This window comes from Platichthys flesus, chromosome 24, assembly GCF_949316205.1.
Source record: "Platichthys flesus chromosome 24, fPlaFle2.1, whole genome shotgun sequence".
NCBI lineage: Eukaryota > Metazoa > Chordata > Actinopteri > Pleuronectiformes > Pleuronectidae > Platichthys > Platichthys flesus.
This window is the reverse complement of record NC_084968.1, coordinates 5,181,056-5,207,721: the sequence shown is the minus strand read 5'-3', so window position 1 is coordinate 5,207,721 and position 26,666 is coordinate 5,181,056. Positions and strand designations below refer to the sequence as shown.

At 43.1% G+C, this 26,666-nt stretch overlaps 2 protein-coding genes across 5 annotated transcripts; one reads left to right on the top strand and one right to left on the bottom strand.

Moving 5' to 3' along the window:
- Positions 1-23,295, bottom strand: gigyf1a (GRB10 interacting GYF protein 1a). Of its 4 annotated transcripts, none has more exons than XM_062383636.1 (26): positions 23,070-23,295; positions 19,653-20,260; positions 19,485-19,548; positions 17,383-17,512; positions 16,871-16,966; positions 16,573-16,690; positions 15,854-15,962; positions 15,293-15,507; positions 14,389-14,648; positions 14,128-14,260; positions 13,796-13,981; positions 11,970-12,121; positions 11,641-11,806; positions 11,262-11,485; positions 10,659-10,753; positions 10,435-10,535; positions 10,250-10,323; positions 9,749-9,886; positions 8,685-8,900; positions 8,346-8,566; positions 7,754-7,911; positions 7,390-7,556; positions 6,444-6,488; positions 5,933-6,077; positions 2,400-5,580; positions 1-2,249 (listed from the first exon to the last, which is right to left on the bottom strand). In XM_062383636.1, exons 3-25 carry the CDS (start codon positions 19,517-19,519, stop codon positions 5,513-5,515), a joined length of 3,252 nt encoding a protein of 1,083 aa, XP_062239620.1. In that variant the 5' UTR covers positions 19,520-19,548; positions 19,653-20,260; positions 23,070-23,295; the 3' UTR covers positions 1-2,249; positions 2,400-5,512. The 4 variants fall into 4 exon arrangements, with proteins under 4 accessions (XP_062239620.1, XP_062239621.1, XP_062239622.1 ...); XM_062383637.1 differs by having other exon boundaries at positions 10,435-10,529; XM_062383638.1 differs by having other exon boundaries at positions 14,389-14,639.
- Positions 23,296-24,953: 1,658 nt separating this feature from the next.
- On the top strand, positions 24,954-26,320 carry LOC133950279 (endonuclease domain-containing 1 protein-like). The gene is made up of 2 exons (XM_062384531.1): positions 24,954-25,247; positions 25,712-26,320. Exons 1-2 carry the CDS (start codon positions 24,954-24,956, stop codon positions 26,318-26,320), a joined length of 903 nt encoding a protein of 300 aa, XP_062240515.1.
- The last annotated feature ends 346 nt before the right edge of the window (positions 26,321-26,666 follow it).

Sequence of the window (26,666 nt, the reverse complement as noted above, 5' to 3'; positions counted from 1 at the left end):
TCACTGCTAAATGCTATTTATTCAGGATTCAGGATTTATTTTGTTCTTCAAACAAACAAAAGCCAAACTATTTACACATCTTTCAGTTGTTCTTTCCAAAACGGCTTCATTAAATGTTTGCTGTTATTTTACATTCAAAAATACTTATTAAGCGGGAGGAGCTGAGGCGGACTGGGACACAACTTTCACGAGGTCTTCTAGGCCGATATTGCTGGGGCTACAGTCTCCAGAGCTACGGTGAACCAGAGGATCAACTTCACCAGAGGACGGGATCTTTTCTAAAGACAACAACCAAACATCCAGGGCTCCTCGACGACAATTCTGCAGTTTCCCTAATCATAAAAGCCTTTGTAGTTCAGTAAAATAAACTGCAGACAAATACAGTTTACTCCTTTAAGACAGACCGTCTGACTAACGACTAATCCCACACAGTAGTGGCTTTTAAAATGGTCAAACATTTGGTATTTAATTCAGTATCAACTCAACAGCTTTGACAAACTGTGGCAGCTATCAATCTACCAGAACCTCAGCTAATCAAAATGTACAAGTCTGAGCGGATAGTATTTGGTGAATATCTGTAGCCATATAGATTTAAAAACTGCATATTTTTTAGTAATCAAAGACACTATAAGGGAAAACTACTCGTCGACTAAAAGTGCTTTTCTTCCAGCACCTCCACTTTGATATACATACACAAGACACCATCCACATTTGCGTGAAGTTGCGCTCACATAACACACAAGCCACCGGCCGAGTCCTTCTCTATTCAGTGCCAGCCGAGGTGGACCCAGGGGCGACCCGAGGTCGTCTGGACCATGAAGCGACCCACTTCAAGGTTTAGTGTCAAAACCAACAAATAGTTTTTTCTTATACAAGCCTGAATCGCCATCTCCAAACTGTAAAAAAAAAAGTACCTCATCGTCTGAATGATTCAAGTCCCTGGAGTGTAGAAAGATAAACAACCAAAAAGCACCAACTTGTTATCAGATGACCTGCCACTCTGGTTCACTTTAGCCTAGAGCAGTGTCCCCAACAATAGTCACCGGACAGCCACACGTCAGTGCATCCCACCCTGTCAGCTCAGCTCCACACAGTACAGATTTCAGCCTGCACTTTTAGCAATAACCTACAAAGAAAATCAAAACAAACCCACTCTTAATTTTTAAGGAAACCAAAAGGGCAACGTAAGCCAACCACCAGCAAAATCAGATTAATCAAAGATCACGTTGCTGCATGTTACTGTAGCGAACTCTGAACTTTCATGGTGATCAGATGTACATTTTATCAATACAATACAGAATAGACAGTTCTGTTAGCCGAAAGAAAACAGTGTCGCCGAAAGCTCTTCTTTCTTTAACTCGAGAGGACAGCTGACATGGTGGTTTCCAACAACTAGTCCGCCTCATCTTTTCGAGAAGATTTTCAGTTTGCTGTTCTGGACTGAACTATACAATTTAAGGCATGTTGAACAGAGAAATAAAGCAAAACCTATCGAGGAAAATCAAAAACACAAACGTTTACATTATTTACAAAGCTCAGCATTTATAGTGACGAGCATCGATGCTTGTGAGTCTGCATTTGTCATGTGTGATTTGCTATCGGTGTAGCCCTGTCATGTGTGCAGACGTGCTTCCAGAGGAGAACCAATGTAACTGAGTGTACGTTGCTTTTGCTCCAAGTGTGCGTGTAGTGTCTGCCTTTGGACTCTTGAATCTATGGGACATGTAGCTACGTGTTTGTATTGTCATGTTTCAAAGTCATTATTTTTTTTTTTTTTTGTACAATTCATTTAGTTCATCCAGTTCCACAGCTGCAGGGATTTACAGTGGCTTAGATGTAATCCAGCCACAGCAGCCGAACCCCGACCCAGATCTCCCGTCTGTGACGTCTGGGCAGATGGGCAGCTCCTCTGGCCGCTCTGGTTAAAAGACCTCCACCAATCCGCCTGAGTTTCACGCCGAGGTGGATGATGACATCTGGGCAACTTGTGTTTCATTTATACTCTTGCCAAAGAGCGCTTGATCAAATGCCCATCCTAACTTCCAACACAGATGAAATCCATGGTTGATGAACTTCATCTGGCCGCTGTCAAACTGATAATGCCAATGGCCTGCCCAGTCCAAGGTCAAGACAGAAAAGTTTCTTAGGGTTTAAGTTCAAAGGCCAGGTTTAGGGTTGACTGGTTTCTTGGCTTGGCTGTAGATCAGATCCTCCTTGTAGAGGGCAGCAAACAAAGCACAGCCAGAAGCCTGCAAGGAGGCAAACAGAAGAGCACACAACCGTCAAACCCCACAACAATCCTGTTAGAAGCAATGTTCAAAAAGCTTATCTGGATCACATGAAGTCCTTAAAACACGGCACACGACAGTTAAAGAAGAAATAAGGCAAACGTATCTCACCAATGTCAAGAATTGTTCCTCCTGCAGTCATGCTACAGCTCTCAAGGTAGTCACCAGGTCAGGAGATGAAGTGGAAGCATCCTCATCCAAAGCTCCTCAGGGTGCCTCGGCGAACACTCGTTGGAGCTTTGCAACCACAGCAACATCAACTTCCAAAAGCAACCACCAGTGAGTCTTGGAGACACTGCAGCATGTCCAGCACCTCAGTCCGTGCGGTTTTCCCTTCCATCCCTGGTTATTTCAGGGTTACTGGCAAACTAAGGGAAATTCACAGCAAAGACTCAGTCTTTCTTAAACCATTTTTCAAAGAAAAAAAATATAAAAGATTGGTTTTCTTGAAGAACATTCACTCCATGTAATCAAATGTCTCATGAATTTTCCTTCATCCATTTGTAAATTTTCTTTCTACTCTGAAAGGTAATACAAAAATATGACTATGTACAGGAGGTGAGAGAAGAGGAGCTTCTCTAGTCTCTTATTTCAGTTTGGGAATATCTTTTCAGTGACTTTGTCAAAGTCGCAGCAATCCTCCTGTTGTAATTGTGCTCCCATCCCCGAAATGGTACCTCACAGCTTGAATGAACAAAAGTGCATAGGTGAGTTGTTGAGGGCAGGGTGTGAGTACTTGAGGGTTGAGGTGAAGACAAGTGCACAAACCAGGTGTACTCATGTCGCCCTCGCAGTTCCCTCTAGGGCACTCCGTTCGCCACATAACAGAGGCAATCCTTGATTTGTCCACCTCTGCTCCGCGGTTGATCATCGAGTTTCAGGATCAACGACCACACGCTACCGTCTGGTTTGAGGATCGTGTCCGTGTTGTTGTTGTGATGCCTGCTACCCTTCCTCAAAAAAAATCCAAAGCCACTCAATGTCCATATGGCAGAAGCGCACTTGCAAACCCCACCCGTCTCATTTTAACCAAAAAACAAACAAACATTGAAAAAAAAAAAAAAAAACTGCACCCACAGATATCCGTGTGGTTTGTAAACAACCAAAGCTCCAGTATGGAATAGAAAGGGTCCTTTCTTTGAATTCGTAGTCACTATTTGTACGACCAGGATTGTAGAGGCAGTGTGTTCAACTGTTTCCATCCCAAGTTTTTTTTTCTTCCCTACTATGAAAATAATAAAAAAAAGACCTCGCTGAACTCTGAAGCTTTTTTGTTATTGTTTCCATTTTTGAAATCTTCTGAGGAAAAACAATAATATCTGGTATCAGCACGGGTTTCTTGTCATTTTTTTGGAATACATTCAATATTTTCTTAAGAAAGAAATAATACACACTTCACATGGCAATAATGAAACAAAAAAAATTAAGGAAAAAAAAAATAAAAAACAACAAAAATAGCAGCCCCAAGTGCTCATTATCTTAGTCCAAATACTTTTTAAACTTTGTATATAATGTATATATTCATATATATTTTTCATTAAAAAAAGAAAACTCGTTATTATCAAATTGCAACAACGAATAAGTAACACAATATGCTAACATTTCATGCACCGTTCTGTGCACTTGCACATTAAGATGCTTTTTTCAGAGTCAGAAACTCAACACCTTTCATTCACAAGTTCGAGAGCTGACGAAAGGCAATGTGATCACACCCCAGGAAAACAGACTGGACTAACCTTCCGATGGATCACCCCTAGACTGAACTAGAATTATTTACGATACAAACTTTCATACTTTACATACACTGTGCTGAGCACTGACACACGTCACACCTGCTCTCAAAAAAGAGTTAATGTCTCAATGGCCATGCACCCTATCCAAGTTCTTAGGCACAAATGTGCATTCATACACATACAAAAAAAAGCACATGTATTCAAAATGAGTACCTGTAGTCTCAACTCATTTCTATGAACAATAAATGAACATGCACTCTCTCTCTCACTCATTCAGATGCACACACAGTAATGTCCCTCATGATTCGCCCTGTCTACCAGTCCTCACAGGTCCAGAGACAGCTCCCAATGGGGAGACGCTAAGGGAAATAAACTAGTGGTGGTCATCAGGTTATGAGCGCGAAAGCTGACATTTACAAATGTATGCGTTTTTCGAATTTCGTCTAACTGGGGAAGAAGAGCTGGTGAGAGAAAGGATGTGTTGTGCAATTGCCCTCTCTCTCTCTGTCTCTCTCTCGCATTCATACTCACTCAAAACATGGAGATCAAGTCCCTGTTTGGAGAAGGGACACGCACGCACATACATACATGCTCTTAACATGAGAATACAAAATTACCATTTAAACAAAACAAAACAAAAAAAAAAGACAAAAAATGGCCTCTTATTTTTCATACATCTTGGTAAGCAACAAAAGAAAAAGAAACATTGTGCAGACTGGTATATTACTGACACAAACCAACCATCACACACTCACTCTGTCATTCATACACATTCATAAAAAAATATTCACTTCTATAACTAACCCCATTTGTTTGATTTTTTTTGTTGTTTTGTTATTTCTTTTTTAGGCAAGTGCAAATCTTCAAGTTTTTTTATAATCCATTTTTCAATAGCTTTACTTTTTATATAAACGTAAAAAAATGCTAAACAAGAGAAATATCAACAGTGTTTGTCTTTTGAGAAAGGATTTGCTCTCTGATAAGGTTTCAACTAAAGGTCCCCCTGACTTTGAAAACCTAACAGCCCGACCATTCACCCCACCGACTGTTTCACCGCCCCCTTCCAGTTCTGATGCACATGCACACAGATGTTGTGTATGAACACACATCCCGTATGCGCACTGATTCCAAACGCTCTCACATTCACACACATGAAAAAAAAAAATATTCAAATCCCATCTCAATAAAGTGCATTAGTTCAGTATAAGGTGCTTAATCTTTTGAGTGCCAGAGGATACCCATCTTCCTTTTAACCTCACCCCCCATCTCCCCTGCTCAAGTGATCAACTGGTGCAGCAGGGAGCCCTTTGCGTCTTTTCCAGAGAGAAGGAACGAGTGGGAGGCGCAGATCCAGGCACCTCCACCCTGCACCTCCCCTCACGCTTGCTCCCTCCCTACCCCCACCCCTTGTTTCCCCCAGCAGTGCACATTCGTCATCAGGTTTGTCTGATTAAAAGACAGAAGGCCTCAGGTAGCTATTGCTGCGTCACATCAGTAATCCTCCACCATCTCCATCTCATTCAGGCTCAGACACTCGCCCGCGTTGTGGTAAGAGTACCCTGCAGAGAGAGCAGAGTGAGGTCAGAGGCAGGTGGGATATGGGGGAGTTTGAAGCACTGGCTGATACAGTGTAGGCATGATATGATCATCTCCGTTTACAATTCTGTAGTAAGCCATGAAGATGTAAACGCAAAGATTAAAGCTATTTTGAAGGCTAAGAGCTCATATGTATGTATGTATATTCTATGTCTAGAAAATTGGCTCTAAAAGTGAGATGCATGCAAACATCCCAGCCAGTCTTAATGGGTTTAAAATCAAGTGTAACATCTGAAACAAGAACACATAACAAACTAAAAATAAGCCCCTACAAAAACATATTCTGGATTGTTAAATTGGAGTGAGGTCACATACCTAAGATGCTGGGGTCAGAGTGCAGCATCATGGGCTGTTTCTTTTTCATCTTCCCCCCCTGGTTGTCGTAGAGACCAGCCTTGCCCATGTGGTTGGTTTGAAACATGGACTGCAGGGTGCTTGGGTTCATTCCTCGCATTGAGTCCTAAAACAACAGAGCACAGGGAACGACAAATTAACCCAACAATGCTAAAGATAATTGCTGAAATTAAATCTAATTTAGTTCCCTTCCCTGATTACATTTTAATAGTTCATGCTATCAAGATGAGACTAGTTAAAAATTATGGGTAATGCAGCTGCGAATAATAATAAAAAAAAAAACTGACTTGTATATCTGAGCAAAGTGCAAGCAGAAACAATAATTTCCTCGTCGGTAGGACATCAAACACCAAATAATAATATGCAAAATTCATTATGTCATGAGTTGGAGACAACAAACCCGACGACATCACTTCCTCCCAAAAAACAACTCCCAACCCATTAGTTTGTGTGTAGAGTCATGTTTGTTTACCTGCAGAGGGAAGTTCATGTTCAATCCAGCCACTTCCTTTGATAACTGGGATTGTAAAGAAGAGGAGAGGATGAATTTATTAAGGTCTAACTTAGAAGGTTTCTATCAGTCATTTGCAGCTCATAGCTAGTTTCTTCAGTCACATTTCGGCCATGTCAATATTCACAAATACGTAAACTTCTTTTGCACACATTAAAAACAGCATCCAGTCGTAATGTGGAAATCAAAACACACAGGTACAAAGAACTTCAGCCAGTCTGTTATATAAAAGGTTTTAACCCTCTGAAAACAGACCTCCCCTTGGCTGCGGGAGATTGTTGTTTAAATCATTCTCAAGTAAAATCTTCAATAGCTAGAACATTCATTATTTTTGTACTTGAAAGCCCTTATTTGCCTCATCCTGACATTTCGTTGTTCGTTTTATTATAGTTTATTAACTTACATAACCTTTTATCTTAGGTTGCACTGATTGTAGAGATACGAGTTAAATGACGATAACCCCACAAATGACATCACAGTAAGCAAAATGACCATTCAGGCCCTAGCAGATCATTTCTATAGCGGAGTTCAAATGTTTAAGTGCATGTTACAGGAAAACAGCTGCATAATGAATACCTTGTGTGTTTGGGGTAGTGAATGGGTAAATTGAAAGTCTGAAGCTACAGCGAATACAGGCACTGGCTCAAATGTAGAGAGTAACCTGGTTTGCTGCGTTCATTCCCTCCTGAAAATGTGTCATTTGTAAATCTACAGATTTGGCATTTTTTACCACTTTCTCCTGTAGCAGCCGTCGGTGAAAGTTCTGAGTTGAGAACCAATTCTCAATTTGTCAAATTGTTCATGAAAATTCAGAAAAACTAATTCAGCGCAATACTTGCAGATAGAGCGACGGCCATATTGATCACTCTATACTGGGGGGATAATAACTTTATAAGGTGAGGCCTACCTGCTGCTGCTGCTGTCTCTGTTGGTTGGCTTTCTGTTTGGCACGTCGCTCCAGAAACTGTTTGGCGAACTCTTTGGCTTCCACTGTGTCCCCTAGGTAGGACCTGATGAAGTCCAGCACTGCATAGGGTGACTCCACCTCCTTCAGGTACGCCACAATTGTGGCAACTAAATTGAGACAAACAATTTAAATCTTTAGTGATGCTGAAACTAAGGGGACAGAGTTTGAAGTCAATTCCCTCACGCACTTATACACTCATTAATATAGTAATCTATGAATGTAAATAAAATTCAACCATCTATGATGAGGATGAGCTTTCCTCACCCGTTGCCACTGCTAAAGATATAAAAGCTGAGCAGCCTACCATCCAAAGAGGAGGTGGAGTTGTTGGCAGAGGTGTTGAGAGCATGCAGCATCTGCTCACACCAGGTGGTGAAGCCATCCTGGGGCTTCATGCCCTGCAGCAGCTTCAGCAGCTTATCCTCCTCCTCTGTCCGCTTACGGCGCATCATGTACTGATCACTGCAGAGGACATAAAAGCAACAACAATAGTTAGCAACTGAAAGACATTTACAATATAGATACAAGCTTAGATTCATTCTGCAGTGCCATTTGCAGGGGTGGGTGTATGGCGAAAGGGATCTTTGGCCAAAGTTACATAGCCGTCGGATGCTGTGTAGTTTTACTACAATCTTCCAGGAGAAGCCTGACTAGTATGTCTGGTCCCCAAACTACATTCAATCACGAAAAGACACTGCAAGACCTTCTCCTGTTCTTCTGTGTCATCATGCTCAGAATAACACATCAAACTGAAGGAAAGGCTTCCTTGGACATCACATTTGTAAGGACAATTTTTTTGTCTGAACCTTTGCAAGAGAGTGTCTCATTGAGAGGGTCAAGCTTAAAATGATGTAGTAAGAACTAGGCTTCAGTTAGTTTAATCTGATGGTACATACCTGAGTGACGGGCTGCTGCGGCTGTTCTTCAAGCCCATGTTGTTGTTACTGTTGCCACGCAGGCTGGCCTGGTTCTTCACAGCCTCGTCCCACATGCCCATGCTGCCTGAAGAGCTTCCACTGCTGCTTTTACCCTCCATACCGCCAGGCCCACCCCACATGCCAACACCATCAGCCCACTGACCTCCCATAGAGGAGCTCCCCATTGACATGCCGGAGTGCTGGAAATGGAGAGATACACAAGGCTGATTATGGCGACTAAAATGTTTTGACTTTATGTTTCCAATTCCTCAAACATAATGACATTTATATATGAAACCTCAGAAAAGTGAAACTCACGCGCTCTCTCTGCTGCTGGGCTCTCTGCTGCTGCTGCTGCTTCAGAAGCCTCTCTGCCTCCTGCTGCATTTCCATCAGAGCCATAGCTGGGGTTTTAACTGCTTTGGTGAGGCCAGAGGAGGGACCCCCACTCCAGCCCGAGCTGCTTGCCCCTGGACCCTGCTGCTGGGGCGTCTGCTGCAGCAACTTCATGATCAGTTCCTGCTGCTGACGACACTATAGGAAGAAACGATAGATGTCAACGCTGAGTTGCTGTAGTGCTTTAATAACTCGGAGACGAACATGAATGAGGATTCACAGCCATCGGACAATTTTACGGGCCAGGCAATAGCTCAGTAATCATGTTAATCTCTAAATCAACAACAAAGGATGTTCAGATATGGTGTTATTATCTGTCCTGAGAGAGCCAATCATAAGTGGTCATTACTAAGTACATGTGTTCACTCCTGGCATTAAAATGAATGTCTCATGTGTCCACTTCTGATCGGATCTCACTTTCCAGCTCAATATGTAACACAAATGTTGTCATTTTTGTTCCAGAAGACAACATTTAACTGTTTTTACCCAGTTTGACTTTACTCATGTGTCTGATGACAAGGTATGTGTGTGTCTGCGCAAGTGAGTCCAAGAGTGAAGTCAGGAGGGACTGAATGAATGAATGCTTGCAGCCAGGAAGAAACATTTGACCAATTTAAGCAAACCATGATGAACGAATGGTTACCAAGTAAATATCCTTTCATTTGAAATTGTAACAGGTCAGTAAAAAACAGCCGAGGAGGCTCTTCATATGTGGCCCGGGGCGTATCGTTGTTCACACAGCAACAATAATGTGGCATAACAAGGAATTAGCATCACTCAGGGTGGATGTTAATACTAGGTCTGACAGGGTCTATACAAACTCAACAACAGATTAGCATGTAATATAGCTAGGCTGTCTAATTTCTTAATATTCATTTTGAAAGATTTACCAATTTTGGTAAAGTAACTGGACACATTGAGTTTTTAGGGTATTATTTTCTGCAATGTAAAATTAATGGGATAAAGAAAATTTTCCTTCATCTCACCTGCTTGCGTCTGAATAGCTCCTCTTCCTCCCTCCTCTTCTGTTCCTCTTGTAGCCTCCTCTTCTCTTCTCTCCTCTTACGCTGCTCCTCCTCCTCACGCTTCACCCTGAGTTCAGCGTCTCGCCTCTCTTGCTGGAGCTTAAATCAAAACAAAAGGTCAAGCAACAGATATAAAAGAAACAATAGTGAGCAACTGAAAGACATTAACAATAAAGATACAAGCATAGATTCATTCTGCAATGCCAATTACCCAATTCTTTACAATTTGTAAGAAAAATATGGTAATTGCTATATTGATTGGGCAGCACACACAATTTCATCATTTTGTCTAGCCAGCTTTTCCAGCTATAATGTTTCTGCTATAATGAAACTGACACGAACAACTGTGAGAAATGTAACTAACGCACACAATAAATACATAGAGGAAGTATATGTGGGAAGTTTGCAAACATACATGTAGAAGTAGTGTTCAAAGTTTGAAACGCCCATGACTTTACCCACCTTTTGAAGCTGTTCGAGAGTTGGACCCTGAGTAGTAGGATTCATTGTTATGTCCCAAAGACTGGCTTCACCGCCTGCAGGGAAATGAAATTGGATCATATTAGTCACACATCACCATCTGAGTTTTTACTCCATATGTAAGCAGGTGCTTGTGTATGAGTATCAAGCTGCAGTCGAAAAAGTACCGGATGGCTGTGAAGCTGAGGTATGCATGTCCCACATGGACCCTGTATCTGGCACTGACATCGATCTGTTCATCGAAGGCATCATACCCTGCTCACTGCACCTAGAGAAAACGCAGGCATGCACCCACAGAATTAAAGTTAAAAAGAGTCGCAATTTCCTCTGATGCAATATGACAGAAACTAGGACACAAAGCTGAAACCGCCACACTCCCCCATAAACACACCTGTTAATGAGCTGGAATAGCTGCTGCTGTTGGAGCTGCTGATATAGAGCTGCTGCCGCCAGCTCCTGTTGCTTCTTCAGGCGCTCCTGGTCTCCCTGAAAAAGGAGGGAGAGAGAGGGAGAGGGAGAGATCTTCAGTAAGTATACTGGATCATAGTACTGAGGACTAGCATCTATACATAATCCCACTTGTTCCAATTTTTTCCACTGGCATCCATGCATACCATTCAACTGGGAATACAGGCTAATGTTGATAACTTACCTTCAAATGATGTACACCATGCTGTCATAGCTGCACAATCAATTACAACTTTATCAACTAACATTACAGCCAGAGACTATTACCGGATGATATTAACACTTTTCATTTTAATAAATTAGGTTTGATTATTGAATGTTTCTACGATACAGATGGGAATCAATTCAGTGTAAGAGTTACAATGACAGCAGTGGTGTAATGGGGGGATTAAACAAACAAAGCCCCTCATGTTGTCTATATTTGAACTATTTTGTAAATATCTACTAACATAACATGTCTGTTAATCTTCTGTCCCCTCCACATCCCACCCTCCCCACACTGTATGTTTGCCGAGTTGTGACTCACAGTCCCAGCGGTCCCCCGGGAGGTCTGCGAGCGCTGCGTTGGTGGTGGCTGTCTCACCAACAGGGGCGGCGGGGAGGGCCCTGGGGCAAAGGGTACACGGCCCCACATTTTGATCACGTCCCCCAGGGGCTGAAATCCCTCATCACAGCCCCGCTTCACCAGCAGGGTCATGGTGAAGTAGCCTGCCTGGAACCACTCGCACATCTCCACCGTGGTGAAAGGACCTGGTAGAGGGTGGAAGGGACAGATGAGTTTACAATGCAAACCCTGTAATTACAATAAATTGCTGTAATCCACCGAAGCAATAATTATGAACTAACATGCCATGCTTGCATATATGATTCGATACAAGACAATACATTTCAAAGTTTGAGGGTACCCTGGATTTCTCCCTGTGGGTCCTTGTAGAACCACTTCATAGCAGCTTCATGAGACAGTGGTAGTGCGGCTGCAGTGTTCCTGCTCTCGTGCTGCTGCAGAGCCTGGGTGAAACACTCCTCCTCCAAAGAGGTGTCCTGTAGTGATGCCACCATCTTCTCTGCCTCCTACACAAACAGTCCACAGCTTCATTGTACAGTCAACATAATGACCCGAGAACATACTGGGGGGGGGGAATAATCACTAGCTGTAGAAACGATTGTTCAGCAGTGTAAAATTCAGTTTTCTTTACGGAACTGTAGGTTGAAACATGCCTCCCGTTGTTCTTACCTGCTGCAGGTGCTTCATGCCCTCATCATCCTCATTGTCTCCTCCAGACGGGGGGAGGTGAGGAGCAGCAGAGGAAGAGGGTGGGGGAGGCAGAATGTGGGAGGTGGTGCTGGAGCTCATCCGGGCCTTGGAAAATCCTAGCGGAGCAAAGTCTGACAAAAAAAAAGGAGAGAACAAACATAAGGAAAACAATTTTTATCATGGCTATTAATGAGATGGGGATGATGTTGGATGTGGAGGGGTAGAGCCACCTACTGGTTCTCTATCGGATAGAGCAGGAACAGCCAATTCAGTAAACAAGATATTAAATGACTGGGGCTAAACATATTGTATATCCAAACTAAAATATCAACATGAATATCCAGTCTATTGCGCTCACACACACAGTCTCTGTGCAGAGTCTAACAGTTTGTGTAGTTTGCAACAGTCAATGAAGACATAGGGCCCTATTTTTTGCACGTGCAAGGGAGAGTTTAATGTCCAGTGCATCGGGAGCGTGACTATGCATTGACACGATTCCCCTGGCACATCAGAATTCAGGGAGGGCTTGAGATGTACTGGGTGTGTTAGCAGCGGGAACACCAGACATCACTTATAACATTGAATCCTTCCCCGTAAATAGGTTTATCCAATGAAATAAAAATAAAAAGTAACAGGAGATAGATAGTTTACGGCTTTACCTTGTTACAACAAACTAAAGCCTATTATAGAGGCTACATCATGTGATTAAGATTAAGATGCATGTATTAGTCCCAAATGCACAGACATGCAAAGGCACACTCATGCAGGTAGGGAAATTTAACTTCTGCTTTTGACCCATCTGGTGCAGGACACACAGAGCAGTGAGCAACCATGTACAGCGCCCGGGGAGCAGATGTTGGGGGAGTAAGGTGCCTTGCTCAGGGGCACTAGACAGGGTAGGGAGACTCTTGGATTTTTGGACAGATCAATCAAGGTTCGTCTTTTGTTGTCTCTCCGTGGAGTCGAACCAGAGATGAACCAGAGACCTTCTCTGCCCATAGTCCAAGTTTCTGCCACTGGACCACCGCCTCTCCCGCCATTAAGTGAAATGTTTCCTCGGCCATCCAAGAGGCTTCTTCAGTTCAGTTCTTCAGGCTTGCACCTTGCGTGTGTATAGGTTCAGATTACACAGGGTTATGGTCCAAGGGTTGTGATCTGAGTGTGATTGAACACATACGCACACATGCAACAGGCTTCACCTGCTGCTTTGGCAGTGAGAGGGATTTGGCAGGGAGATGTGTTGCGGTTCTGTCTTTGTGCATCTTGAACAGAAACCGTTGACGTCTGGACCACGTTTTTGGTTTTAGAATCGTTATAGCCCGTATAAATATTAATTCAGCAGGTCTTATCTAAAGATCAACTCTAAGTGTGAGTGATAAGAAAAGAGCAGAGGAGCATAATCTCTCGTTTACCAGCGTAGAAATGCACCTGATGGCAAGGGGGGCCATCCTAATACAGTAAAGGCTGAAGATGAGCACACAAGTCTAATCAATTCGGAAAGCACTGACCATTGTCAAAGACTGACTTTTGTAGTCATATTTTTAGAATTCAAAGCATTACTTTGTAAATTACAGCACACTGACAGTTACAGGCTGAAATACTTTTTTGGAACACAAATCACGAGGCTTGTGAAGATGAAAACTCTATTAATCACGAAGTGATAAAACAATTCATGTATTGAAACAATATTATTTTAAGAATCGATAATCATTTTATAATCAAGTCATAGCCTTGTGAGTCAGAATAGAATAGTGAGGTGGCTAGAGATTCCCATCCCTAACAGGGAGTTTGAGAATTTGATGTACCTTCACGATGCGTGCTGTTGGTCTTGACAGGGTGGCTGTTGCTCAGCTGAGTGTTATCAACAACTGTGCATGCGTTGCTGGGCTGAGGCTCCAGGGATGGAGGGGTACAGTGTGTTGGAGGAGAAGAGGAGGGGGATGCTGGCTTTGCCTCACCATCAGCCACAGCAGAGCCAGTTTCTTTACTCTCTGTGGGGTTACAGTGGAGGATAGGAATGAAATATAAAATGAAATAAAAAGCCAATGTTATAATTAATTCTGGGCCAATTATCAACACACTATCTGGATGAAACAGGGTGCAAACACATTCTGGTATCAGAGAAATATTTCCTCACCGTTGTGTCCTTCAGGGCTGTTCCTCTCGGCTTCAGTGAAACGCTCCTCCTCCTCTTCTTCCTCTTCCTCCTCCTCTTCCTCTATCCCCTTAAAGTCAAACTCATCGTCCAGGAATATGTCCTTGCCACCCTTCTGAAAATGAAAGTAAGACAAATGCTTATATACATCGATGAGGGCAAGCAACAAAATAATATATGTTACTGATCAAAATACAAGATAAATCAGTTTTTTTTTTACAAATAAATAAACAGTATACACACCTTCAAAGGCATGAAGGCTCCAGAGGAGTCAAACGTGCCCATCTCCCCATCTTCCTCATCTGTGCACCACTCTGGCAGGCCGTCCCTGTCGTCCTCTAGTCCCTCACTGCCCGCACGCCGGCGACCACCACCACCACCACGTCCGTCAGATTCCCGGAAGTCGAAATCAAACTTCCGACGACGACTCTCGCCTGGCCCGGGATGTTCCCGCCAGCCTGCTGAGCGAGGACAGCCATCTGACAGAACAGATACTGATGATACTATGAAATAAGAAGTGACAGAACTCATCAATATATAAATCAAACAAAAAAGGTGCCAATTGAAAAGAAATGTACAAAACCAGGTTAACCAAGTTATGACAGTTAGTCAGGCTTTTATTGTGGTTTACAATAAAAACAATTTGTGGTTCTCAAATTTAGTTTTTCATGTTTCCATCTGCTTCTGAGGCTGAAAATGTAAAATTTTGTGACCGGCGTTTTTTACCACTGGATCACAGAGATATTGGCTGTTCCTTGTCAAAATCCTCATCATTCAATTGTCATCTAAAATCAACTAAGAATATATCCATATGGATGTAACCTCAGTCAATGTCGTTGATGTTTTCATCATCATGAATGCTTTACTGGTCTCCCCTCACACAGGTTGTAACCTATTATCGATATTCCACCTCCCATAACGTGTTTCACCTTAACGCAACTCACTATGCATTTATTAGTCTTAAAAAACATCACACATAATGTGTGCCCATCTCCTTCTGGTCTTTAAATGGAGATACGCAGCCTACGCTGCATCCAGTTTTAATGGGTTTCACCAAAATTAATCATCAGGCCCTTGTTGTGTGCATAGTTTTGGTTTTCGAGTCTGAAGCAGTAAAACACTAAATAAATATTTATATTTATCATACCATCTCTGCGGGATAGAGCAAGTCTCCAGTTGGTGCCTGGCTCCGCCCCTGCCACCGCCCCTTCCTCCTCCTCCTGCTCCTCCCGGAGGGTGCGCCAGTTATCGCTGTCAGCCCTTGTGAAGTCCTTCCTCCCTGGAACCACGGGGACTACGACCTCTTCAAAGCCAGGACGCCCCACTTCCCGCCGTAGCGGCTTCTCAAAACGACGCTCACCCCTGGGGAAAGAGGGAAATGGCAGGAAGTTGTATCAGTTCAGTGATAAACAGAGGAAAACAGCACCAAAACATTTTTTTTGCGAGACAGACATCCACTTAAAACTTGCATCTTGACGAAGATACCAAATCCAAAGTTCAGTCCATGCTGATGGTATGAGAAGATTAGTTACCACATGGGAACAAGAACCAACTAAAATACCAGGGCAGATTATCACGTTTATTACACTGGATGACAGCTCATGGAGATATACACCTTTCACTATCTAGTTATTGGATGCATCATTTGTCTAAAAATTCTAAGGACACTTCTTAAAGTTCTGTTGTGTTTGCAGGAGAATTTTCTTACCTGTCATCCCAGCTCTGGCTGCGGTGTATCTCTCGCCCAGGGTGGCCAAAACCCACCTCCACTTCCTCAATACTTCTTTGGTAGAATGCACCTTCACCACGACCTCGTCCTGATCACACACACAAACCCAGAGTGCGTGTTCATCTACAATCATCATCTGAATGAAAGAATTCCTAATTGACTCTCTTCAGTATAATCCGTTCAAGTTCTCTATTCATCTAATTTAAAATAATATAAACAACACTTCACATCCTCCCTTACATCCCCTTCAAGCTGCAGACAACCACACACACCAACATAGTTGTTTCCTTGGCTGTCCAGAACCGGAGAGGCTTGTGTTTATGTCGGCTATTGACATATGTAGAGCGATAATCATGCACAAGGTGGGTTCATAAGCGCAGAAGTTTTAGACAAAGGTGGCTGGACAAAAGGAGGACTATTTAGACAGGCTGAGAGGAAGTGTGCTGCATCAAGATGGTGGAGGAAAGGGGGGAAACAAACCCTTGAGTGGTTGGCTTGAATAAACAGTTTTACTTTCCCTGGATTAGAGCCATTGTAGTTTCAGGGTTTTAGGGTTGGACAGCATCTCTGTTGCTGTTGGACTCATTTTAGTTGCAATGCAATTGGTGGTGGATTTATGAATGCACTCCGGCTAAATCTATGTACTTGTTTCTTCGCTATCCCCCCCAAATTCTAATGGATGAATTTGTCTTTTTTACCTCGACCGCCTCGTGCGGTCCCTCGTCCTCGGACCACTCCAGCTGGGGCAGCTGCGCTGACCCCTTTTCCCATGAGCCTCAGCACTGCCACACTGTTCACAGACATGGAGAAGTTCCTCTGCGACGAGAGAATGGAAAGAGCAAAAGGGAGGAATGTGAGGCATGTGAGCTAACAGCCACATTTGTCAAGCAACAGCAGCTCCGAAGCTGAGGTTGTATTGTAAATACCATGCAAGTGACTAAAACCGTTCTACATTAGCAGGTATCAGTGCAGGTGTGAGAGTTATTTGTGGCAGACCTGCTCCTCCTCAGTGAGAGGCACCAGTGCCAGTGGCTGCATGGGCTCATCCTGCAGAATAGCAGCAAACTCCTTATCCTGCAAGTCCTCTGGGACCTACGATGAGCAACAACAAAAGTGGTTGGGCATCAAAATTATCCAGAAATCAGATCATCCTTATAGCTTTTAGTATTGCTTAAAACAAACAACCATCATCGGTAGAGGTCATCAATTATGGAGACAGGGAAGTAAATGGAAGAGATATAAAGCCCTTATGGCCACTGGTCAAAAACCCCACTTACACCCACTAACATCTGGCTTTTGCCTGTGATGAGTATGGCTACAATCAGCATTCACTCCCTGGTTAAATGACTTTTATCAGCTCCCGCTGTAAACGGCAGTGATGGAAGAGTGTATAACAACGTTTGAGAAAACCTGTGTATTCTTGCTAAATTTACTGTAAAAGAGATAGAACAAGAAGAGTATGTATATTTCTTATGTGATACATGGGGTCCTAAGGGAAGCCCGCTTACCTTGTTGTCTTTGATATAAAGTGCTAACATCTCCTCTCGGCCGTAGCGGTAATCGGCCAGCTTGTACTTTGGCATGGCGGGGGAAGGAGGGGGGGACGTCACACTCCCCCCACTGGACAGTGCACGGAGCCTGTGTGAGGAAGAGCGAAAAGGAATTAGGGTAATGAATCAATGTTTCTTGAATGGATTTCAAACAGACAGAAGTTATGACTTAGGTGGACTGGTTTGAGTCCAATGTAGAAAATGCTAGTGTGTACAAATAATCAACAGTATCAAGGCTTGAGGAATTTAATAATTCTAATGTCAGAATTTGAATAGGTGCAACTGAAGGTTTAAACTTGAAAGCCACATGTTTGCAGCACTTCTACCTGACGACTGACTTCACATATACTGGAGAAATATCACTTATTAATAACTTTCTGCATATTTCCTGTTAGCACGTAGTACAAAACAAAAAGTGAGAGCACTATTGTGTAACAAAAAAGTAATTTTCATCTGAACTGAAGAAAAAACATTTTATATAAATAAAACAGCACACATCTTGCAGGGAAAGAAGGAATTTACTAGATGTTCTGTAACAAATCACCTATCCTCCTACGCAGGTGCCCCTGAATAGACTTGGCTGAACAAAGATAGCTTTCCAATCTCCAGAATTCATTTAAAAAAGCTATTACTATCAGGCCGGATTCCAAACCCCTGCTGTTTAACAATGGCTCCATTCACATGCCTCTACAAAGTGTGTCATTGACTCACAGTCCCACATCAAAACCATATGCAAGTCAGAGATGTGGAGCTGGGTGTGAGCTGTAAAAGGTAAAGGAAAGCATCACCAAAGACTAGTTGGTAGCATGTGCCATATCAAAGAGGATAAAATAAGTGGAGCAGCAACTCAAATGCATAATATTAGGTAAGATGCCAGTAATAGCAAAGAAATCTTTTTGCATAATGGTATCAACTTCACTTGCTCTACCTGTGCTATATTTAGCTTTTCTACCAAATTAAACAAATCATTAAATCTAGGATTATCTGTAAATTCGTGACCCTCATCTTAATGAGGGGCAGATTCTTTTCACTTTGAATTTTATCACGATCACCAACTATACTTGCATGCTCTAGTGCCAACAAAACCTCTTATGGTGGACACAACTTTGAAACGCCCACAGGCTTTAGAAGATGTGTAAACATCCTGGCCAGACGGCTGTATGTGCTGTGCTCTGTAGCCATGTTACAAGGGCATGAGGATAACCGTGAGCTGGAAGGACCGTCAGCTGCAGATGTGTAAAGAGAGAAATATTCTGCGTGGCCGGCACTGCACCAAGAATGCACACAGCAGTCACAGGCTGCTAGAGATGGAGAGCTACCAACTCCCCCCGCCCACCGAATTAAGCGCTACACAAACATTGACTGAGGAAGAGGAGAAACAACAGGGGGACAGAAAGCAGGGAACAGGAAGTGGCTGTGACCAAACCTACATTCTGACTTCAGAAGCCTGTACTATGAAGTATCCATACAAATGTTTTCTTTATCCTAACGTCCCTATGGCCTACACCACCATGTTGGGTTACCAGGTAATCTTAAATTGCTTTCAGACATGCACTGAACTGTGGATAATCTGCAGATGTTCTCAGAGTCTATCAGCCAGGATAACTCTGAGAATATCATTTTGGTCAGTTCATAGTTAAAGGTGTCAACAAAAAAAGAAGTCTTCAAATAGCTAATGCTGGTGGTTTTCATCTGGAGGGGAGGGTCATGTGAAAGAGTCTGATGAGTTGTCATGACCAAAAAGACCAAATCAGCAAGTGATGGAGAATGTCTCCATTATCTTTTCAAAACAATACAATAGCGTTTCCAAACTTCTCTGTTTTAGCTGCTTTAATACTGAGTCATAGTTTGGACACCAGACTTATTTGGAGCAGGGTTGACTTGTTTTCAACCCAATTAGTAGTACGGTGGATGTAGCCTAAGAATGAACAGAATAATGGAAATTGTGAAACTTGTTTACTATTAACTTCTTAAACAGTTCTTCAGGAAATACTTCTCCATGTGCTCAGTTGAACTTTTCAAACCGTGTCAAAATAAAGTAAAGAAATTAGATAAATTACCATTCTGGGCCGAAGTTAAGAGTCTCAGCAGTCATATTCCTCACGTCGACACAGAACTGAGTATCTGAGAAGAAACCAATGATCAGTTAGTATCAGGGTTAATAATAAAAAAGGACACACTTGTGAAATGATGTGGCTGAAGAATTAATGCACCTCTGACTGCCTTACCCTGTCCAAGTGATCGGAGCAGGCTGGACTGGGCTGGACCAGGCTAGTGCTGGCTGGCTTTAGTTAGGCTTAGGTGACAAGAAGGCTGAGTGGTGCTTAAGCTGTGGTCACAGAGCTCCCCAGACACACAGACACAAAGAGAATAGCTGCCAGTTTCAGGTGCTTGAGGAATACCAGGTTATCAGGTCCTAACTAAGTAAGGAAGGGGTTTCGACTATAGTTTGGAGAATGGAAGCTCCTGCTACTCACAGCCGAAAAAGGTTGTTAAACATAAAAAAAAGAAACAAAAAGAACCTCGGAAAACAATGATGGAACAAAATAAAAACACTTGCTATTAATAATATTTTCTGTCTTCCTTTTTTGTTTTACTACAGCAGTTATATCTCACATTAAAGTTAAAAATATGAACTGATTCATCAAAAATGAAATATCAGCCGAAAGGATGAAACAGGCTGCTGGAACAGCTGCCAAGAGCAGACGCGACACGCACTCCTCTTCTGCTTTCTCTCTCTCCCGCCGTGCCCTTTTCTCTCACTCCAACTGAAATGTGGATTAACGGACACCCTCCAGGTAACTCCGTTATTTGCTGTCCTCCTCCCTGTGCACCACTGGGGGAGAAAAAGAGAGGGAGAAATGGGATCAGAGAAATCAGACAATTAAAACAAACATGGGCAATTAACTGAAAAATGCATTGAAACCAACATTTATAACCTCTGACCGACTAAGTTTCGCTCATGTCGGTTAAAACTTTCCCAAATGTGTGCATTCACAAACTGTCGGGTTTCCTTTACGTTCTGTGCTGAATACCTCCATGTCCTCCCTGCTCACTTCCCCGCTCACACGCTGCAAGGTATATCATCATATATATCATTAATCGTTACAGAGGTAAAAGTCTGAAATAATTGTGATATTGATTTGAAGTCATATTGGCCATTAGAGGTGTAAACTTAATAAATTAGCTGATTGTAAGGTACATTTTCACAGCTGGCCTTTCTTGTTATAGGAAAGGAAATGTAATTTGATTTTGTGTTGTGTAGCCTTGACATCCTATATTCGAGGCAGCGTGCCTGGGAATCACTGAATGGCACTGGACAGATTTGATCAATCCGTTGCAGCACACTGAGCTGGGAGAGAAAACACAGCGGTTTTCCCTCACTGAATAAATGAAACGGCAAACTAATTTGAGTTTAGTGTTCCACCATGGGCGAGTGTTCCTGTCGCTCACAGGAGATTTTCCATTCAGAAATGTAAGGAGTCCATTTCTTGATGTTGTGAAGCAGCTGCTTCTAAATGCATGCAGCTGGTTGGGGATGGTTATCGCAAAAATGTCATGGCAACTAAACCAATAACCTGGGAACTGCATTTCAACAGATAATCGTGACTCATGCAGGCAGTGCTACTGTGATATTGAAAAAAAATATACATGTTCCATCCTTATGTTCGTACTGAAAAACACATTTGTTTGATGGAAAATTGTGGTCATAGCTTATTTTAACCATCATGTAAATCACTTCTCAACTAGCTGAATGCAAGATGGGACTTTTCAGGGTGGGGGATATGTCATCATATGCAGTGGCTTTAATATTATTCCCAGGATTTAATAGTATTATCTTTCATTTTTTGTTTTAATATTAAAAGGGTAAAATAACTGAGGTTTATTTCAGGATCTTCCATAGGCTGATATTTGTTGCTCGTCATGATCCTGCAACAATGACAGGTGCAGGAAAAACTGACTGAGTAATCTGAAGCTGTTTTTTTTCTTTCTTTCTTTCTCCTGAGCTCGCAATATCGTGCTCTACACCTTAAATAGTTAGTAGGGGTTAAATAAATGAATGGGTGATTTTTTTTTTTTTTTTAAAAAGTCTAAATTATTATTTTATCACAGAACTAGCAAACATGTATTTGAACTTGAATGTCTAAATGATTACAGTATCAGGGGACAATAGATTAAGGTAGCTTAACAAACACATTTCTAACAAATTAAAGCGATTACAAACACTTTTTTGCTATTCCCCGTCTCTGAGCAATCTTGTAATGTAGCGGGACTCTGTTCATATGCTGAACGAAACTTTGATACAGGTGAGTCAGAAATCAATCATCACTCAATGATTGCATTCATATCAACTACCTCCATCACAAAGTCTTAGCCATTGGCACAGTCAACTTTTTGTACAAATTTGGATGAAATAACTACCATAGACTGCTGAAAGAAATCCTTGAGGAACAGAGGCTAGTTAAGAGTGAGGGTTCAGGATTTAAGGGGATTGTCCCTCATGATTTGATGATTTGTTCTCTAGGCGACCGGTGGAGTTGTCTCATGCACATGTGGGAATTATGTTGATATTGGCAATCAAAAATGGCAAGCAATGATAATTCGGCGACAACAGCGATTTTAAAGTAAGGACACATTTTACACTATATTTCAATTACAGCACAGATTATTGTAGTTCACACAAATTACAAATTATAGTGAGATCACACACGCTTTAGCAACATCCCAATAATGGGGGAACCAGATTGGATGATTTGACAGAGGGGAGGAAGAATTAGGAACATACAACTTGATCCCAGACGTTTTCAGGCCGCTGAGTTAGTTTCTAAGACTTATGGCCACAAGTGAACACGAATTTGCGTATTGGGTTGTGTAGTGACAACTTTGCAATGAGCTAACTGAGACGAGATCACTGCGGAATGAACCTGTGTTGTGTGTGTGGATGTTTGTGCATTTCAAAACGTGGCGGGACGGCGTGATCACGGGCTGGCTGGGGGGGGGGGGGTAGCAGATTGAGAAGCTATGCTAACGCTAACTCTTCACGCAAACCCCTGTATAACTTCAAACAAACTGGTAGCAGCTAATTGTTTGGTTGTGCGAACTTAAAGAGAGAACAGCCCGAGTTGATGTTAGTGGATGCTAGCCACATTAGCTCAAGCACTCTAACGTCTTTCAAGCCAATTAGCATAGATCGGTGTATAGGGTAAAAGGGGGGTAAAAACATTAGCTACCTTGTAGCATTCGGCTAAAGAATATAGTAGTCACGATGTGCAACATAGAAGGAGCGTACTAGTTTGCTACATAACCTAACACAAGGTATGCGCTACTCGTCAAGGCCTTGGCTTGCAGGTTCAAATGACACCAGATATGATGGCGGAGGGGGGCGGAGTGTTGGGCTCGGACTCCCCGGCCTGCAACGCCAGTGTTCGGGCGACCATCTCCGCTGCGCTGTCGGGGCTCAGCCAAGGCACCGACAGCGACGCGAGGGAACAAACACAACGACGGAAAGACAACAGGGCGTCGGTTTGTTTTCTCGCCGAGACACAACACGGCGGAGACGTCCCCCTCGCGAGCCCGTGACGCGAGGTTAGCACGGTAGCTCGCGTTAGCCTGCTAGCTAAAAGACAAGCTGCAGAGAGGCTTACCTTCACTGTGTGTAGCTACCAGACTGCTGGTCTGCGCGGCGCGGCTACAGCCAATATGTCGCCTGCATTGGTCTCTTTAAACACTGTAAACGTATTCATTCGACAGAATCGCACTTCCACAAAGTCGTGCTCCGCGTTGTGTTCACTATTTCCCCCCGCTCCTCCGACGGTCGCTGCTGCGTATCAGTGTGTGTCTGCTGGCTCCCGGTCGCTGCTCCTCTTGTTGTTTGTGTTTCGGAAACATGGCCGTCCGTGTGACACCACGTGACTGGACACTGACAAGCGGCTAGCCCAATGCCGGAGCGGGGCGAGCGCACACCGACCGAGCAGCCCGGACACCGATCCAGTCTGTTTTGCACTTTGCAGCGGTATTTTCTGTGTTAGACGGAAGGCTCTGGATTTCCAGGGAGCTGCGGGATCGAGCCAACTCCAGCATGGGGCTGCGGAGGAGGCAGACAGCGGCCAAAACAGCGTGTTCTGAACACACACAGCAACTTTACCTCCTGCAAAGTTGTTTACTGAAAGTGTACAGGCAGGAGCTCAAAGCGCGGGGTGCTTGGTGTATTTTCGAGCGATTGTTTCGAATAGTCTCGGAGGAGAAGTGATTGATGAGCAGGGCATGTCATCATTTTGAGGGAGGCTGTAGTGGGGTTCGATCGGCAGCGGGCGCTGTTGAACTACAGTGGAACTGTAAGCACAGATGATTGTTGTTCCAATCGGGGACATAACTTCAAGCACGAAATTATAATAGCTTAGAACATCCTGGATTATAAACAACACACCGAGAGCAGTCATATTTCATCAAGTTGCAGAGTCAGAAGTGAAATACTGCGAGATGACCCTTGGACGTGTGATCGTACTTACTTACAACCTTAAAGCTTTCGATTCTATTTGGGAATGTTTCATCCACTTCATGGAAGATGAACATATGGCTCCAGTTCTATTATATGTCTGCTTATATATTTCCGGTTTTGTTCCCTACTGTTTAAACCAATAAAAATGAAGATTAAAGCATTAAAGCCTTTGGATTCCACAATTTCTGCAATTTCAACTGCTTTTATTGAATAACATCTAACGTGTCTGTCATCCAGGGAGTGATCACTTATGAGGGAATGAAAGAAGCTTTTTAATTTGTGTAGATATTTAAACTTGAGTTAGTTTGATAGGATGTGAATTCTGAAAATTGATCAATTATGATGGTTAAAAAGATGGTTTGATCACCTGCAGGTTCAAATGTGACTTGCAGGTGATCAAACCAGTCAAGGGGACCAACTGGGCACCACACTTTCCGAGGCAAACCTATGACATTGAATTAAAAATGTTCAATTGCACTTGTGTTCAGGATTATCCAACTGAAATGAGAACCTTAAGCTGCAAAGTCTTCATGGGATCCTGTGTCAAAATGCACCCTGTAATTTTATTTTATAACGTTCCATACTGTGTTTAAAATGACTTTTCTTATAAAATTGACACAGCCCTCATAATGTGCAGTGTCAGTGGCCAATTCAGCTCCGGATGTGCTTCTAATATATGTTTCAAAAATAGTCTTAAATAAGTAAATTACAGTGGAGACAGTGACTTTGTGTGATAAGTGAGAACGTGGACAAAGCTTGTGCAGAGATGCATGGCCACACCGACATTGTAGAACCAGATAAGTCCATGATCCAGCCAATGGTTTCACTCTGAGCTGCTGCTGCTGCTTTGCATTTCTAAGCCTCTGTCCAACAGCCCTTAGAACGAATATGAAGGCAACACCAATACAAGACCATACCTGAAACGGAAAAAGCTGATTTCCTCCTTCATACAGCTGTGTGGCAGAACATGACAAACCCAGACATGTAGGTGGAAATAGCTTGTTTCTCCATCCACTCCCATTGAGTGAGGATGCGTCTGTTCCGCACCTGGGCCCTGTCCTTCTCCCTGCTGACGGGCTTCCACCCGGTGAGTGCCACCGTGTCACACAGCTTCAGAGACTGCAGCCATTTTTTCTACATGGAGACTCCACCTGCAGGGGTCGGAGGGCACAGCCTGAGGTGGATCTGCCAGATGTACGCAGACAAAGCGCGCTATGCCACATTGTACGACAGCAGCCGCCGTCTACCCCTCTACTCGGCCTACATCTTTCAGAAGTCCGATGGGAAGAGCAGGATGGACACACCCTGGATGTTTGAGCCTCAGGTACAGAGAGTGAATTAATCCATAGCATTTCATTTGTGATGCCCATATTCACAAATCACAAATTGGGTGGTAGGGCTTAACAAGGTGGAACATCCTCTGCCCTCAACCTTCAGAAAGTACCCCAAAAAAAACTTTTAGCAAGAAAATAAATTCAGAAACCTCAGAGAGAAGTGTGATAGATGCAACAGAGCACATCAGCAAAAAAATAACAATATTCAAAACATTGAAGATAACAGACATAAATGAGTTGTGCATTACTGTGTATAAACAAAATAAGTTTATATTCCCTTAAATATTCCCCCAAACACTCTAATTATACAGGGATGGAAATAAGCTACTAGTTGGCAACTAGTGCCAAAATGCAGGTGCATATTTCACCTGTGGTATACTGCATGCCAGAGTTGTTTTGGGCTACAGCCATTTCCAAAATAAACAAGGCCTCATTTTGTATTACTTCCCTACAGCTGCTCTCTGGTGATGAAAGTGGACAAATGAGAGCCCTTCCCCTCACTGACGACTCCCCCCCTCGGATTGAGGGCAGCCAGGCCGTGCTGGAGGACTACACAGACGCCGTCGGGTACAGACGTGGCCCGCTGAATCCTGACTTGCACCAAGCAGAGCCAGATGACAAATCCTCCACCTACACCCTGACCAACGTGGCGCCATTAATCACAGACTTCCTGGATACCTCCTGGAATCCATACTTGGACGCTGTCCGCCGGCGCCTCAATAACTTCTGCCAAGGCAAATCTTTCATGGTGGCAGGGGTGACGGTTTCAGGGGCGACTATCCAGCGAGACAACAGGGACCGCCTAGCGATCCCGAAACACTTGTGGCTGGCGTACTGCTGCCCCTGGTTCGACCGCAACTCCCCATATGAGGTGAGGTTTATGTTCCCCAGTTACGGGGGCTACGCACTGAATGGACAGACTGGCCACAGTGTGGTGGAGGTGCCTCTGAAGACTCTGGAGGATTTCCTGAGGAGCCAGGCTGACATCTTTAGGGACATGACTATTTTCTATAAAGGCTGTGTGTCAGAAAATCCCCTCAAGGCGAACACAGACATGGCCTGAGGAAACAGAACCTAACTAAGATTATAAACTTCGATAGAGACCTTGTCATGTGTTTTGAAACCTAGCTACTAATTCCACAAACATCTGTCTGCCTGTATGTGCAATGTGTTAACTATTAATAAATATGAATATGGCTGAACTGCAGCATTGGTCCGCAACTGTGTCACACCGTCGTCAGATCATTTTGAGAATTGGACCATTGCCTATACATTCTTCATTGCAGATAATCCAGGTAGGATGAACACAAAGTTTTCTTACTTCAATCTGCAAATAAAAAATATACAAAGTTCTGCACAACATCCAGCACACAAAGAATAAAAAAGTGAATTGTAGATCTGTGTGAGGA